Source organism: Neopsephotus bourkii, unplaced genomic scaffold, assembly GCF_033783945.1.
Source record: "Neopsephotus bourkii isolate Nb327-2 ecotype Australia unplaced genomic scaffold, CSIRO-AGI_Nbou_v1 NB_272, whole genome shotgun sequence".
Classification (NCBI taxonomy): domain Eukaryota; kingdom Metazoa; phylum Chordata; class Aves; order Psittaciformes; family Psittacidae; genus Neopsephotus; species Neopsephotus bourkii.
This window is the reverse complement of record NW_026900781.1, coordinates 1,242,439-1,260,869: the sequence shown is the minus strand read 5'-3', so window position 1 is coordinate 1,260,869 and position 18,431 is coordinate 1,242,439. Positions and strand designations below refer to the sequence as shown.

Genomic DNA, 18,431 nt, shown 5'->3' with positions numbered 1-18,431 from the left:
CTTAAAATGACTAATGCACATTCCAGGTGATAAACAGAAGTAAACATTCAAGTCAGAGCAGAGACTAACTCGTCATTGAGAAAACTATATCATTTCATCAGTATGATTCAATCCCATTGCAGTAATCCTGCTATTCCAGTCCTGGGCCTCCTCAGAACAGCAAATGACAATTGTGCAAAAGAAGCCCAATCTAGACTGAACATAAAAGGACTGCTCATCTGAGACACCTCTGGAAAGAAACTGACTGCTGTTGGTGCAACTTCATCACTATCTCCCTGACCTACACTCCTGGATGTCAGAGAGACCGTTCCACTCACTGCAGAACTGGAAACCTCTGAAGTTACTATAGGCCTCACTGACGTAGCTCAACTTCTCCAGCTCTTTGGGAAATTACAGATTCTAAGGCAACATAGAATGCATGCAGGATACTGCACACACCACCAGGGCCATGACATAATAGCCCAAGGTAGCAGCATGGCAGTTGTCTTTAAAGACAGCCCATAAAATTACTGAACTTAATCAGCAAGAAGAACAAGGAACAAACTAGTTTTACAACAGGATCGCATGATATGAGTTTCTACTTGACACATAAACTGCCAGGACTTTATGAAGCATCCAAGACAAGATTCTCACTTGGCATACAAAAATCCTACTTTACCTTTACCGCTTGTACAAAAGAGCAGTGCATTTTATGCGTGTTCACTGGCATTTATAAAAAGGAGGAGGAATTGCACAACACTTTTGCTCTCAATATCTGAGCAAGATTCCACCAGCAGGCCATATGTAATCTAATCTTTCAAAGTTGTAGTAATTCTGTCAGCTTGGTTTATAGCATCATCCCACCTTCCCCACATGGTGAAAGCTGGCATGATTTATTTTAGTGACAGGAGTCTTAAAAGCAAAAGTTTCTCCTTCCCACAGGAAGTTCTAAAAACAGACACCACTGGCCCACTCTCTGAAGCCAAAGAAACACCTGACAGCAGGGACCTAACCCACAGGTAGGACTGCAGGTTTTACAGAAAAATAAATACGTAGGTATCTACCCCAGACAACAGCAAATCTAACCTTTTCCTATAAATTAACTTCAGCTGCATACTTGTCTCGGTAAATTTCTACTCAGAACAAGAAGCTTATTCCACTGCCTCTGGCACTGAGAGCTCAGAGTTCTACTGGCATTTCAGTTTTCATAGCCCATTTTGTTTCAGGTGAACTGAAGTGTAATGGGTAGAGGGTTACCTTTGTTCAAAAATAATACACTTCATAGTTTGCATCTTTTCCCTGACTGTCAGAACTTGTTTCCAGTTTGTCTTAAGCCAACTGTTTTATGAGGACAACTACAAAATTGCACAGTTTTATTTTCTGTTGTTAGGATTTCTATGAGATTGCTGTATGAGGTTTAGGCCCACAGAATTGCATCTCAAAAACTTTGGAAAGAATATTGTCTTCCTGGAAAATATACAAACGGTATTATACTACTACATAAAACATTTTATGGGCTGCAAAACCAAAAAAAATCTCTGGGAACTGAAGAGTCTAAATACTTTTGGCTGAACTTACTCAAGTTACAAGTAAAAATGCCTACTGCTGACTTCTAAGAAATCTGCAGTTCCCTTTCCTCCAGCTATTCTGATTTTAATATTAAAAGAAACCACGATTTATCTCATCATAAACTCTGTATTAAAAATATAAGGGAGAGGGAGAACTCACAAGTAAGTTTTTTCTGCATTCTCCACCCCCAACTGATTACACAACTCTCACCCGCCTTCTTGTTCCTGTTCTCAACCATGACAATGCAAAGCTAGTCAGCTGGCAGACTGCAGGCCACATGAACCAAAAAGGTATGCCTGTCTTGATCACAACTGAGTTCAAATAGAATCATAGAATCATAGAATAGTTAGGGTTGGAATGCCACAGTAGGCTTTGAAGCCAGCCCACAATTTCAAAACAGCCTAGGACAGCTTATCCAAGATGATCAAACACCTCAAAAGCCACCTCATCATCAAGACTGTACCCAAGTATCCCTTGGATATTTTAGCAACCAGTCTTAAACAAGAAATCAGAGCTGACTCTAGCAAGTACAGTAAGACACTGCCTAACAAAAAAGGTAATGAAGTGTTCTATTAAAAATGCAGAAGGGAAAAAATTTATATCATATTTTCCAGAGCATGCTAGACGTCTTCATATGTATCAGAACTACAAAAGTGTTGAGCTTTGCACTGCCTCTTTTGCTTTACCCACAGCACAGACCTTCTCTAGGCTCACCAACCCAGAAACTGAAATGAGTGGAGAGCAAGAAACAATGACCTATGGGGTCTGGAGAAGACAGACAGGAGAAGCAGTACTGACGGGCAGGACTAGAGCAAAGAATCAGCTAATACCAACCATAAATCATGACAAGCAGCTACACTGGCACCCCAAAATAAATGCTGCTTTGAAGTGTTATATAAAAGTATATCAATAAATTAGTACTAAAAAATGAAGCTAATGTAATATCAAGTATAGTCACAGCACAAAATCTACTTTTCGCACTGCTAAGTGGAAACCTCATTGTGTGATGCTGTGAACGTAGAGTCTACTTTTCAAGCTAGTCTTTTACCAGACTCCTCTTTAAAAGGACCAAAGACTTCACACACAGGCAACACACTGAGCTACAATTTTGTACAGTCAAGCTTCTACTTTCTTTTTTCTAAACAAAAGTCTTGTATGCATAAACAAAGCAAAGTGGAATCATGCCCATTGCTATCAATATGCAGTTTTCATTCTTGCAGACCAGCACTCTCCCACTACTTTTCAACAAAATTCTGGCATATAACTCATTGTTGGAACAGAGCAAGGCCAAATACACATTAGTGAAAGCAGAAACCTCCCTTTAAGGATAATACTTTTGAGACACTGTGTAACAGAGAAGCATGAAAAAATTATTTAATTAATAACGTGTTACTGTCATTGCCAGTAAACAGAAGTTCATTGAGCACACCCTAAAACTAAGGCATTGGATGGAAGACAAGGAGCAAAGGCATTGCACTGAGTCCTCTTTGACTTTAAAAGACAGCTTACCATTGCAGACAGTTTAATTGGAAGAAAATCTGTGAAAGCAGGTAATGAAACAGGACTGTTATCCTTGATCTCTGCACTACTTTGTTCATTTGGTTACTGTCACAGTGCAATACACCAGCTGCAACATTATTGACACATAAAACGTGCCAAGAAGATTAGATAGCAAATACTCTATTTGGAGGGGAGATGAAAGGTCAAACTTCACCCAGTGCAAAACAGGACATTAAAATAAATAAATAAATAACACACACCCCCCTCAGATAACTAAGTAAGGTGTAGTAACATACGGAATCTGACAATTCACAAATAGGAAATGAGGGAATTGACCCCAAAACTGGGGTGAACGAAGTACAATAGAGCCATTTGGGAAAGCTAGGACTGCGTCTGTTAGGAGTGACAGAGATACGGCAAGACTGGCACTACTCAGGAATGAAAACCATTGCATAAAAGGCATCAACTGTCTGTTTCTGTTGCCTATACATCTGAAATACTAACATTCCATAAGAATTTATGAGATAAGTAGAAAATCTGGAAGTAACAACAGAAACAAATTACAGAAATGTCTTTGAAGTAAAAAAAAAAAAAGACAAAACTAAACCATTACACAAGAAAAAAAAAAAACAACAACAAACTATAAGAACTAATTAAGGCCTGAAAAAGAACACTATTAGAACATAAAATTTTTTAAAGCCTACCACTTTAAGTACTTATTTTTGGATCAGGGTGGAGGGAAGTTGGGGGGGAATGAATCAGGCATAATTCATACACTTAATAACCAGGGATAATGAAGAGAAACAAATAAACCAATTGAAAACAACAGCTATATGCTAATAAAGTTTTCAGATGACAGGCTTTGATTAAGGGCTGGACTGGTTTGCTAAATGAAAGGAGAAGTAGTGCTATCAACTGGTACTTCAGGAGTCAGATTGCAGAAAAAATTGTACACAAACAAAATTACCTGTAGGACCATTTTGTTCCAGCACAAGAATGGATCATATTATTTAATAAACAATCATTAAAAATAAAAACTTCCAATTTCTTCCACTGAATATTACGCAGACAATTATAATCATTCTGCTGTTTCTTGTCAAACTATCTAAAGTGCTGCTTCCCAGATGTCATCAGCCATAGGTGACATTAAACAGCTAACACAAAAATTGAACTGCCAATATGCTCATGAATGCATTCAAATCATGTTCACAGAAATCAGAGGCTCTTGCTCTGCTATTATCCTTTAATCATCCATACACCCAAGGATAACATCCACCCTCAGCTGCTGTTTTCATGACTTACTGGTGTTTATAGGGATGCCTAATCCTTTTAAGTAGAGAAACAAACTATTCTCTCTCAGGGAACACTGAATTATCATTATACAGGTCTTAGATCTTTCAGTTCAATAGAATGAGAAAGAGACAATTTATTGTAAGTATGGAAATAAAAGTTCTGCAGGCCCCTACCTGCAACATTTCCCCACTGAAGTGGCTGTATCACAAGCCAGCAGCACACCTTCCACACTACCCCTCTATGCACATGCTGCATCAACACATTCTATGCCATCACCAAGCTCCAAGATGGCCAGACCCTACACAGAGTATGCCTCAGAGAGTGATACTATTATGTGGCTTAAATACTCACACTAAACACACACACAAAAAAAAAAAAAAAAAAACCCATATAATCTTATCAATATAACTCAATTCTATTGCAAAAAGAAATTGACAAATCTTTTAACATTAACATAAATTTTAACTTTTCATTACTCACAGTATTTATTCTTTTCCTCATCTCTTAATTACATACACTTAAAGTTAATTCAAATTAAAGACCTTTCAGTCCTTCCACAGTCCAATCCTCATTTCAGAGATGTAGTCGCCTAGGTTACCTAGAAACCATCAGCAGCTCTGTTCAGATACAAATCATATGTATATTTCAACTACCTCCAGCGAAACAAAAGATAGACAATATCTGTTCTTCAAACTGTCAGGTCAGGCTTTTTGCTTCTCCTCCCTAAGCCAGTTCCTCTACTTCCCTTCTGCTCTGTGCTTCCTCCAACAGCTGCTTCGTACACTTCTCCCCAGGAAAACGTAAATCCAGTACAAGTAGCTCTGATCTAGCTATGACTCCTCAGTTTGACTGCCAGCTGTGGAGATCCCCTGTTCTCTCCCCTCCAGCACAGGACTTATATGTTACATTTTGCTGCAGAAGAATCCAGGAAGCAACTTAAAGAACTGGAGGAGCTTTAAAAAGAAACTGGAAACCAACAAAATGACATAGCCTGTACCTATCAGTTCTCTGTGGACTACAACACCATATTTTGTAGTCAAAATAGTCTTAGAGTAACTGTCCTTAGTTGCAGTAATTTCCCAGATCATTTTATCTCTTTCTTTTTTCAAGTACATTCCCAGTGTTGTAGCATCTATACTATGAGAAGTAATGAGGAATATAAGTTAACAAAATTAATTCATGGAAGTCATGCCCCCTAATAACATTTTCTTTGCCCAGCAGCACAAGAACTAAATATGGAAGCAAACTTGCTTTTAAATATTGAAAGTGGTTTTAGAAACAAAAAGGATTGCTTTGAAAGATAGCCCACTTTTTGCCTGCTTATCAAATAATGAATATTTCCTTTTGTAGTTATGCAAGGAGATTTAGAAGTGAACCCCCTCTGAAGCCAGGTGGCATCGCGGGAAAATGCAAGAACATATGGCAAATATCACAGTGACGTTAATGCCAACTAGATGCTACAAAAAATGTGCAGGACCAGGGTCCTCATTCTGAGAACAGAGCAGGAGACACAAAGGAAATACCAAATACAGTCAGCAAGAAAAAAAAAAAACAACTGGTTAAGAATAATCTTCTTTATCAACAAATTTAAAAGTTACATCTTGCAATCAAAGCACTAATAATCAGATCTGGCAAGGGTAACAGACAGCACCCTTAAGACCAGGTTATTTTATCCAACACAGATTCATCCACTTATGTATGGAAAGACAGTATTTTGATCTTCAAGAGCACGGTCAAAGCACGTAAATCACATTTATTTCCCCAAATACTGTAATTCAAAGATTTGCAACTAGCAAGCAAGAACCTTTAGGACCAATAGACAAACACACACAAAACCAACTTACCAGAAAAGTATCCGCAAAATGTTTGCGACCAGTAGCACTAGGCAAACGTAGGTGGAGAAGCCCTCAGCGTTCTGTGTCCGGCGGATGTCTCTGTACTGGGGAATGTAGGGCACCACGCCGCCGAACACCATGGCCCCCGCAGCACCCCACGACACCAGCTGCTGCATTGGGACCAGCAGCCACTCCAAGCCACCCGCCTCCATGGCGGGAGGAAGAGGGGAGGCTGCCCCGGGGGGTGTCACGCTGAAGGCTCGCCTCCCGCTGCAGTTCCTCGGCGGAGATCGGCTTTAGCCACGGGCGGGCTCCCGGGCGGGATGCGGCACCATGTATGCGCCCTCTGTCGCAGGGCCGGCACCTGGGGAAAGGCATGGGGCGTGAGCCTGGCTCGACCTGGGGGCTGCTCTAGCCGCTCCCCGCCAACAGCACGGCACTACCGCACCCCGACCACCGCCCTGCCACGGGTGGGCCGGGGACACCCCTTCTCTGTCGCCCAACCCGGCGAGACGCTCCCGCCCTCACCCGAGCTCCTCACAGGGGAACCCCGGCTCTGCTACGGCTCAGGCGCGACAGCCGCCCCCGCTCCGCCGCTGAGGCGACCTCGCCAACGGCCGGGTAGAGGTGGGCACGGACACACGCCCGCCCCTAACCGGCCGCCAGGCGTTTCTATGAGGGGGCCTCCCTCACCCGCCCGCTCCCCAGCTCGCCGGGGACTCCCCGCCGCGCCCCGCTCAACCGGAGCCACACAAACACACACACAGGCCAGTCCGCCCGGCATCGCCGCGCCCGCCACCCTACCTGCTCCGGCCGCCGCCATGCCCCCTCCGCCCACCACCGCTCCTCAACTAGGGGCGAGGGACCGTCGGCGGCGGGCCCCGGGCGGTCCGTGACGCCACAATGACCAGCCATGCCATCCGCCAATGAGCGACGGGGCCGCCCCGTCGATTCGGCGCGCGCGCGTGGCGCTGCCGGTGGCAACGGGCGCTGGCGGCGGGGCTAGGGGAGCACTGGCAACCGGGGATGGTGTCGGCCCCGCCGCCGCTACCCGGGCCATGACTGCTCGGCCGCCGCCACCCGTGCGTGTGCCGCGGGAACGCACCGGACACGCGAGCCGGTTGCCCCGCGATGGCGGAGGGCGTACCTGGGGATCCTTCCTTCCGCACCCTGTTCTTAAATGCTGTCCCGGACCTCGCTCCCCTGTCTCTGACTTGTTCCTTTTGCTTGAAAGTTATGGGAAACTGACGCCTCATGGAAATCACGTCTCAGTGGCTCTCCAAATTGCAGCCACTCCTTAACTGTATCTGACATAACTGCAATTGACACATCTTCCTGAGCAGAGAGGGGTTACTCCCCTACAATGGTATAGATAAAGGTAGCAGGGGGAGGGAAAACTTATATTTTCCACCCAAACTGATCAGCAAGTCTTTACTGCTGTTGGCACTGGGCCAGCAGAGAATCAGAGAGCGGTTTGTGTTGAAAGAGACCTTAAAGCTCATCCAGTTCCAACCCCCTGCCATGGGCAGGGACACCTTCCACCAGACCAGGTTGCTCCAAGCCCCGTCCAACCTGGCCTTGGACACTGCCAGAGATGGGGCAGCCACAGCTCCTCTGGGCAACCTGTGCCAGTGCCTCACCACCCTCACAGGGAAGAACTTCTTCCTCACATCTCATCTCAGTCTCCCCTCTGTCAGTTTAAAGCCATTCCCCCTTGTCCTGTCCCTACCTGCCCTTGTCAAAAGCCCCTCTCCAGCTTTCTTGTTGGCCCCTTAGGCACTGGAAGCTGCTCTGAGGTCTCCCCAGAATCTTCACCAGGCTTCTCCCAACTCTCTCAGCCTGTCCCATATGGAGGTGCTCCAGCCCTAGGAGCACCCCTGTGGACCTCCTTTAGTCTCTGTTTGAGCAGAAGTTCAAGTGCTGCATCACAGATGCGACAAAGAAGTTGACAGCATGGATGCTGTATCCTCAAAGGGCTGCTTGAGGTGGTGGCAAGCTTCAGTTACACTAAAAGGATAGTTCATCCATTCAACCTTACAAATGGCTGCACAACAGTCTTCAAATCTTGTTCTTTGGACTCCCTGTAACACTCTGATATATGTGTATAGGCTCCTGCTGCTCATGCAGCAGGTGAGAAATGAGATGGGGTTTCCTGCAACTGAGTGGTGTATTATTTTGTGTGGCATATCAGCAGCTGTAAATGTTTGGTTTTAGTCTTGAATGGAAAGGAGCTGAATTAAAAATAGAAATAAATATTTGTTTCAGGGCTTCCAAATCCTTTTACTTCCTGCATAGCAGCATCTCACTCAGCTGCAATCATTTCTGCCACCTGGCAAGTTTTTATGGTGTACATGCAGCAGAAGAACCTGCACATTACTGAAGAGCATATTTTTCAAAGACCATTTTTGGGGTACTATCACACAAATATCCAAAACACCCTCCTACGTCAGTGAGGTGGCCATTGATAACATTAGGATTCATCTTTCCTATGGGGAAGCAGTAGCTCCACTTTGTTCCACAGACCTGAAAGTTTGTTAAAAATGCACAGTGGAAGTCTTTAATTCTGATTTTTGGCTGAGGAGCCTGAAGCTCTTGATTTCAGAGCATCTGGCTCATTTAGAGAGTATAACAAAGTATGTATAAACGGCATCATTTAAAACATTTGATTATTTAATGGCTCATATTCCAGATATCACTTGTGCATTGTTATAATACATAGTTATGCCAACTCCTTATCCAAAACTTCTTGGGAGCTCTTGCCACATTATTTTTGTTTAAACACACAGGTCTAAACAAGCCTCAGGCTGAAAATAAGTGTACCACAGATTAGGAAGCCAACTTTTGTTCCTGTAAATATAAATGTTTTGAGAAAACATTGAGAAATCATCTTGAGAAAATGGAGATTATAAAGTAATGGCTACCTACATAGAAGAAACTGCCCAGGCTGACACCAGTTCTCCAGGTTAACTTCCAGAATAATTCCAGGATACTTCTAAGTCTATGTGATAACAATTTTCATACAATGTTAAGATTCTAAAGTACTCAGCTGGAAACAGACAACTGCCTTTAATTGGGTTGTTCACGCTGACTTGAAACTGTAAGGGTAAAGATGCTGAACTACAGCAGCACAGCATGTTACTGTGTGAATGTAGTTCAGTTTTAGTCAGTGAAAAATGCCCACTGATGTAAAATAAACTGACTAGTGATGCCAGACACTTGGTGGGGGAGGAATGACAGGTTGGCTTGAACTCTTCCAGCTGAGCAACTGCACAAAAGTTTGTGTCAGCATTAGGGAGGGACCTTTTGGGTCTCAGAGTACTCTAAGCAGCCAGGGGCCAATTTCTTTGGCATCGATGACATCCTGGAGTGTTTGCTGATCTCAGCAGAATATATAACCAAGCACACAGAATATCCAACCATAACAGACCCAGCAAAACTCCAGTAGGAGAGTCCCATGGAGAAAATTTATCTAAGGTTTGAGCGGTAACAAGTGATTGAACAGAGTCTTGACTCATTCAGGAAAACTTCTGCAGATCTGAGTGCAGGCAGATAAGAATGCTTGGCCTTGTGAGGCTTGACATCAAACTAATTTTCAATGTACTTAGTAACTGAGAGGGAGCTCAGAAGGACCACTTCCTTGGTGCAAAATCAGACCTACCAAAGAAGCAGTACTGCTTCACTGCCAGACAGTAATCCTTTGGTTCTGAGTGAGGAGAAAATGAACAGGTGCATTTATTTTTCCACACGGACTGGCAAAATTCCCCTTTACAAAAAACAAAGATCTCCTTTTGTGTCATGGTGTGCTTCCCCCGCCCCCAAGCCATAACCACCAGTGCAGCTTGTGATGGCTGCATCCAGCTTACTCTGGACTTTGGGGATGGAAAGCAACATGGTAGTCAAGGACTGCCTGGAATGGTGACCAGAGGTCTTGCTGGTTTGCAGATATGGCTATAAGTCAATTATCATACTTTATAAATAGTGGACAGCCCAGGGCCAGGATCTCCCCTGGAGTAAGGCCACATCTCAAGGTTACTCCTCAAGGTTGAGAGGTTCCTTGGCTCAACAGATTCCTGGTAAGCGATTAACAGCATGCTAAACATTGAAATCATAGCTAAGTGATACAAAGGGTTGATTGCACATATATATATACTCTTCAGATATAAACCTGAGAGTAAGTCTGGATGTAGCTGCACTTAGACTCCTCTCTGAGGAGTTTAGAAAGCAAAGGGGGCTTTTCTGACCCTCATGACCCAATGCAAGAGCCTCCCTGACAGTTTTGTGTGGACCTGTCCTTTGTGTAGTAAATAATCAAGTGTACCTTGCCACTGAATCTTGTGAAACCACACTCACCATTTAACTTTGTTAACTCACTGGTTTATATCAATAAAGTACATCAATGCTTCTCTCTTATTAGTGAAGTGCATGACTTCATTTGCAACAGTTTGGTATAATTTACCTACCTGTTTAGAAAACAGAAGCATACGGTGTATTTCACACCAGGTCTTTGAAGACTAATATTAATCTTTTTATGACAGCTGCTGTAAGAGAACTGAAATGGAGTATGTGAGCAGCTCTAGCCACCTAGTTACGAACTACGTCCTAGCAGTTAACATTTTGGGTCAGCATAGTCCCTAAACCTCCAAGAACTTTCATTTATTCCAGATTAAGAAATCTGGTCAAATAATACCTGTTAAGAAATGTTCTTATGGTATCTTTGCATACAGTTGAAGCAAGCTGGAAGTGGTGAGTGAATCTGGCATGTTTTCAAGCACATTTTATGTATATAAATATTTTATGTATATATATATACACACCAATATATATATAAGGTTTTCTTTTGCAGTTAGGTCCACTGAATTAGAAAAGTAAGCAGAGGCTTGTTTCTACAACTGGCTCCATGTAGCCATATTCCTAGCAGAAGAGCACTAGGTCAAACAGGACACAGGAATCAACTACCCAAGCTTTAACACTGAAGCCTTAGCTGCCTCTTTGCATTTTTTTTGCAGCAAGAGGAGGGCTGTTGGTGCTTCACTTGTAGCAAAAATAGCAGCTTGCTGAACGTCTTCTTACCAGTCTGTTGTCCTGTCAATTGATTTTGAAAGATGAGTATTAAAATTATTTTATATTCTACATACCAGAAATGCTGTTGCACTGAAGCAAGCATAGGAAGAATTCCCTGCAAAATGTAAGCTAAAGACATTGCAGGTAACCTTTAAATTACTCCTTGAACGCATTGTATCATAAATGTTGTCATAAGGATCATGTGAATTCCTAAGTAGCAAAATTCCCTTCAATTATCACATTATATCTCACTCTACAACTACGATCTTAGTAAAATTAAAAAGAAGCATTCACTGTACTGTTCACGGAAAAAGTAAATGGGTCTTAATTACCTTGAAATTGGTTATTCCTACCAAGAGGTATTATCACTAAATCATCATCCTGTTCTTTCCACTTCGATTTTCTAAAGCAACCCTACTACAACTGGTGGCAGAAGCTACCTCCTGTCCCCTCTGAACACTGGTGAGCCCCTGTCTTTGCAACTAATGGACAAAATCAAGCTCAGAAGATACTGTTCTACTGCACATAGTTGATTCTATGAACTTCACCAGTTTATCTTCAACACTGGTCTTTATAAACAGAGCAGTGAGTATGGAGCATGCAAGGGAACTCCCTTTCCACTTCCAAGGGGGACCTCTGACAAACGTGCCCAGTCTCCAAGCTTATCTCTTAGCTCTACACCAGGGAGTGGGAACCAGGAGCACACAGGCTGAGCTGCTTAGACTGTTTTCTGCACCTAGGCTGCTACCATCTCCAAAGACAAATGAAGAAAAAGTCCCAAATGAAACATGACAGTGAAGCACAAATCAACCTGAGAGTTGGCAGAGATATATGAACTCTTCTGCATTACAGCTTTGAAACAACAAGAAAGGTTCAGGTGAATGGAGAAATAAATAAACAATGGCATATCACACAAGACAAGAAGTTGAACTGGAACTGCTTAACACACACCCTGTTCTTCTGTCAAACAGGTCCAGCTGACTACAACAGTTTATCTCCCATATGCTCTTCATATGCCATATTGCATCGCCGCAGGGTCACCTCAGCAAGCTGGTTCCAGCAGAGGAGCCTGCAGGCAGCTCCTGCTCAGCACCAGCCATCTGCACATCCCTGCCCATGTCTAACATTGCAGCCAGAAGTTCTCCTGTCAACAACCTTTAGGAGTTGTTTTCTCATAAGAAAATATATATTAGTTTGAAGGACCAGAAATGAGAAACACCTCCACAGATGGGATCTGCACAGTGTGGCATGGAAAAATTCATTCAGGTTCTATCCAGTGCTGAACCGATGCATGGTGCCCATCATTGTGGCATAAGGTTTACTCACCATCTATATTCTTCATTTTATTTTATTTTATTTTATTTTATTAAAAAGGCTGTTAAGTATACCTGCACCATAGAATCATAGAAAGGCTTGGGCTGGAAACGACCTTAAGATCATCTAGCTCCAACTCCCCTGCCATGGGCAGGGATGCCTCACCCTAGACCACGTTGCCCAAGGCTCTGTCCAACCATCTTCCTCTCTCCCACACTTCACTCCTCCCTGGGTCAGCATGCTCACTAATTACAGGATCACTGCATTCAGCAAGAAGCTGCTGATACTGAGGAGTAAGATGAAAAAGAGGGAGTGTGTTAGGCTGACCCCAAACAACACTGAAGCCCTCACCTAGTCACTCACTCACATCCCCCCCAGCAGTATTGAGGGAGAGAATCAGGAGGGTGAAACTGAGGGAAAACAACACTCTTGGGTTGAGATAAAGTCAGGTTAATAAGTGAAGAAACACAACACAAATGAGTGAGGCAAAGCAATCAGTCACCACTTCCTACCAGCAGACCAATACAGAGCCAATAGCCAAGCAACAGCTATTTTGGAATAAACTACACTACCCTGCAGACTATTCTTATTCTAAGTGTGATGCTGCATGGTCTGGCATGTCCCTTTGGTCAGTTGGGGTCAGCTATCCTGGCTGTTTCCCCTCTCACTCTCTTGCCCATCCTTAGCCTATTTGCTTCTCTGTTTTGAGAAACAGAGCTGGCCTTGATGCTGTGCAAACACCGTTCAGCGATACCTCGAACACTGGTGCACTATCATGTCACAAATCAAACACAGCACCATACAGGCTGCTATGGAGAGAGTTAACTCCATCGTGGCCAGACTCAGCACAGGGAGGGGAAATGTAATATGGGAAATCTTTAAACTGGCTTTATCTCTGAAGCATAAGTGAGGCTGCAAATGCAGTATCTTAAGTCTCACCAGAACTATCCCTAGCCTTCCCTGACACCTTTTCTGTCCCTCCTGATGAAGCTGTGGAGTGGCTTGGAAGCAGAGAAAGAAGAAAAAACAATGACAAAGAAACTATAGCTTCAGCAGGATTCAAAATACCACCGTGTGATCTGAGGTCAGCAGCATTACAGCACCCAAAGCAGTCTTTCTTTCTCTGTTCCAGGATAATGCCAAAGTGTGTCAGGTGACATTTACACACTGGTTTGCTTCTGTTAAGCTCAACATCTGAGGTACTCGTAAGAACAACTTCTACACAGAAGAATGGAACAAAACAAATTTTAGCTGCCCTTACTAGGAGCCAAAGGGAAGGGAAGGGGAAACAAAGCCCAACTTTACTGTGTGAGTAACACTCGAGTCCAAGATAGTAATCTAGATGAGACAGACACAACCACTGCAGTTTTGATTTTTCTGAAACCCCAAGGAGCTGCAGTTACAGGTCCTTTTTGACTAATAGAACACTGATTCCAGAGAGGAGCTGAACATACTCACGTGTCCTCTGAGCCACTTCAGCAAGCACCAAAAGTGCTTTGAACACATCCCCTTCTGATCTGGAGTCAGACCACTAGCCCATGTCACTGAAGCCCTTCCCCTGGCTGTGGAGGCCCAAATCTCCATTGCTCTTCTGCCCATGTGACACCTGTGCCAGCCGATGCTGGCAGCATCCCTTGGCACCCTCCAGTCCCTCTATGTCCTTGTCATTTCAAATGCCTTTTGCCAGGCACATTTGGAATATGCACACACAAGACTCCTTCTGGCAAACACCATGTTTAGCACTAAACAGAGTAGGCGTGGGAGGGCCTCCTACAGCAGCCAAGCTGCATAGAATACCTGTCATACCCTCAGCACCCACCCTCTGCCACAAATGTCTCGCAGAAGAAAGCAAGTGAATCAGGCAGACCACTGTCAGCAAAGGTTTCGGTCTTAAAAGCATATTTGCAAAGGAAGACAAAAAAGCACAAGTTTTTTCTCCCAACAAAAATAGCCGAAGAATCAGATTTCCACATCCTTGGGGGTTTGTATTACTGTCATTGCTCACTGATTCAAACCTTGCTGTTAGAGTATATAATTGTTTATCCTACACGTGACGTTCCTGAGAGCTGTTTCCTGTATTTGCCCAAATTCACCCATGTTTTCTGCAACCACAGTAAGTGGTAAGGTGGTAATTCAAAGTGAATTTAAAATGTACCAGAAACACTCTACTTGTCTTCTCTGGGATAAATTATCTCTGAAGCTCTAAGGAATCATGAACGTAGTGCAGTTTGCTCACAGAAAACCAGCCACAGTTCTTTACAGCTTCTGAAAAGAAGAACTCCTTTGCCCAGCTTCCAGCACAGGCTCTTTTACCAAATTTTGTAGAAAACCACTCTCTCCATCACACACCCTGCCACAGGCCACATTTAATCTCTCTGTACAAAACACATTCTGCTCTGGACCATGAGGCACCTGGAAGAGAGCAACACAAAGCTGTGGGGTCTGAACACATGGGGTTGGATCACTGTCCTTGTGCTGCCTTGTCTTGCCCTCACAGCAAGGGCAGGCAGAGCCTTGCCTGTTACACTCTGTGTTTGCTTCAAGAAAGCTCCACTGTGCACATATGGCACCCAGCATAAAGAGTAAGACTGCAGGGTGATTGAATGCATCCTCTAGATCCAGTGTCAGGCATGCCACCAGTGAGCTACAAGGATGGAGAAACAGACCCTGTTCCCTTTTCTGCTGGGGACAAACACCTCCAGCTCCCTCCTGTAGCCTTTTAGGAGGGGAACTCCTCTACCTCCATTGTCTAAAGGCTGTAAGGTGCAAGGCTGGGGCAGAAAGCAGCATGGGAAGTAGCACCTCTTTACCAGCCATGCCTGGGAAACAGAGATTTCTGCGTTGCCATATAATAATTCAGTCAACAGCAGCTAGAGAGGTGATTTCACACAGCCACAATTTACGCACAACTCTTCAGAGAGCAAAAGGAAGCCACCACACCACCCTTTGTAGTTAAAGCCATTCTGCTCTTCTTACAGTTCATCCTCAATGCAGAACACTAAAGGGAAAACTATACCCTGTTTTCTGTTACAGGTACTTCGTGATACATGATATCCATAGTACCCCCAAGGAACTTCTGATAAGGAATATCCTTAACCCTGTCAGTTTTATTTATGGAGAAACTTGCAGAAAGAGGCTGACTGAACAAGTTTCACAGTAAGAATTGGTAAGCAACAGTCTCAGAAAGCAGCTCATTCACTGAAGGCAGAGCACCTTGATCAGGGATCAGGTTTCCCGACCACTGGAATTACCCTTTTCTCTTTAAAGATACAGAGCCTGAAATCTGAACCATGCACAAACGCCCAAGCTTTTAATATTCACCTCAAATGACTTGTCTTTCAAAGAAGCACTAGGGTGTTCAGGCACCATTGACCCAAATGCCCTTTCCCCATGCCTGAAGCATTTGCATTCATTTCACCACATCTTTCTAACCTCTTAAATAACAGCAACTTGTTACTTCTGTTGATGTTACCAGATGAAAGAAAAGCGATGTCTTCACCAGTGAGTATTCCTGTGGAACAAGCTTTCAGTGAACTACACTATGCTGAGTCAAGAGAAACAGGTGAATGTTCATAGTTTGCTTGCAAGAACCATCAGCACCATTTGGGATTCCAGCATATAAAAGCTGATGACTTGGCAAAGCCAGACACTTTTTCTGCACATTGTGTCCCTCTGAACAATAACTGCAAAGTGACACAGGAGAAGCTTCTTAAGAGAGAGGGCAAGACCAAGCACAGCATGACTCAATGACCCAGCCCTACAATCTGGTAGCAGAAATACCATAGCTGTGGTGCAAGAACAAGCTTGTACTTAGCCCTTTTTTTTCTTTAGAAAAACCTTCTACAATTGACATGGCCCAGGAACACTTGCCTCCTTGTCTCCTTCCATGACTAAATTTCCTGTTTCCTTTCCTGCCACACATGCAATATTAGGGTTGGGTTTTTTTCCCCAAGATGCCCTCTCTGTCCTCACATCCATTCCAAAGAAGGCCAGAGCTTGGAGTACATGACAAAAGGATTCCTGACCCCTGGTGTATAAAATCTTACTTGTCAGCAAAGAGGGAAGAGACTTTATGTAACATCCAAACAGTAAGAGCAATGCATTTCTGCAAACCAATTCTTTTATCACTCCACACCGCAGGCTTTTACAGCATGGCATTGGATAGCAGTGTCATTGAGCTTGAAGCTTAGGACTATAAATGTTTAAACATACTTTTATTTCCTGTCCTCCTTCCAGCATTGGAGGGACTGGAATTTCCCTAGGAAAGAGCAAGAGAAACACACTTTGGGTATCATTTCAGCATAAAAGCACAGTGTGAAGATTTTACAGTACAGCCTTGTGATTGTGAAATAGGATGGAAACAGATGGCTCCCCAGCCTCTAGGTCACCCTACTTCCTATTTTTACTTAATGTGCTTCATAACAAGAGGACATATGTAAATTGAACATTTCTAAAGTCTAAGCTTTTTACTGGAAGAAACTAGCATAGGCCATGTTTTGCCATGGAAAACTAATTTATATTGTCAAATCTTTGCTTTTGTTCCTCAAGACCTGTTTTGGTATTAATTGTCAACATGAACTTCTTGGTACCTTTTCAGTAAACAAAGTATTCCTTTTTGCAGTAGATACTCTCATGAGCACCAGTAAGACTGGTTGTTTACTGGTTCTCAGGTAAACCTCTGCTTTTGAAACAACAGCTGTTGGCTTTCCTTAGTGCATGGATGCATGCCTAACATGGTTTACTGCTTTTAAAATATGGCACATCTTCCCAGATTTCAGACCCTGGAAACGCATGTAACAGCTCAGTGCTGAAAAACAGAGCCCTCTGAGGAGGGGGAAATAAGATGGCAGCAGGGCAAAACCAAGAGCACTAGTTCTATTTTAAATAAATTAAGTGCTAAGCAAAGTCTTTTTGGTCTTTTCTACTCTTACATTTTCTGAACTTTGGGACTTTTCCATGACAGGCTTTTTTGTTTACAGACACTTAATTTTTATTCCATAAATCCAACTGCAGACCGTTTGTCTAATTCTGCTCAAGATTTGAACTTGGAGGACCATTCAAATTAGCTGTGGAGTCCACAAAGTAAAAACCAGAGCTCTGGAGGGGGAAATGCATGGTGAAATACTGCCTTCAGTCTCCTTCACTCTTAATTATTCCATTGCTGGGCTGGCTGGATACCATGTTATTTTGCTCCAACCCCCCTGACCTTCCTCACAAATAAGAGGAGCTATTTACAAAAAGCCTTTACCAAGTAATGTTTGTTTTCAGTTGAACTCTAACCTAGGCACTGATAAAATGTGGCACTACAAAGTTTCAGTGCAATTCTTGCAAACTCATTGGCTGTGTAATGCTTGCTCCTCCACATTTGCAGCTGTTTCTTCGCCCCTGCAAGCTCTTCACTGCAATTAGGACTCTATGACTTTGTTCAAGGTATCTGGACACAAGCAGACAGGTTATCAGGAGTAAAAATAGAAAAATAGTACAATTTTACTATCTAGCCTTAAGAGAAATTAGACTTATTAAAAATGAATAAACAGATAAGAAGCAACAACTGTTACTTATTTATGCCACAGAACAAAAAAAGCTATGTGGTTGCAGCTATGTGGCTACATACTAATGCAAAACATATCTATATGCCTATTATTGTTCAAATTGTTTTATCTAGCTTTCTAGAGCAGTAACACTGCTGGAGCACTCAAGCTGTACAAAACTTGCTCGAGTTTTCTTTCTATAATAAGAAAGACAAAGAGGAAAATCCGCAAGACTGGGAACATAAGGATGCAGAAAGGAGAACACAGGCAGCAATGCAGAAGTTGGCTTTGATGCCAAACCTCACCATAGAGATTAACACGCCTTTCCAAATGAGGTGGGGAAGGTCAA

General features: G+C 43.2%; 1 protein-coding gene across 4 annotated transcripts in view; it reads right to left on the bottom strand.

The window, feature by feature from the left end:
• The window catches only part of SLC66A2 (solute carrier family 66 member 2), a 74,951-nt gene that overhangs the window by 54,401 nt on the left and 2,119 nt on the right, over window positions 1–18,431 (bottom strand). For 3 of the 4 annotated variants that reach the window (XM_061346354.1, XM_061346356.1, XM_061346357.1), the window contains exon 4: window positions 6,186–6,540. In XM_061346354.1, coding sequence (XP_061202338.1) covers window positions 6,186–6,388 — 203 coding nt within the window. In that variant the 5' untranslated portion in view covers window positions 6,389–6,540. Of the gene's footprint in view, window positions 1–6,185; window positions 6,541–6,980; window positions 7,085–18,431 lie in introns of those variants that run through there. The other variant, XM_061346355.1, reaches the window with a different exon arrangement.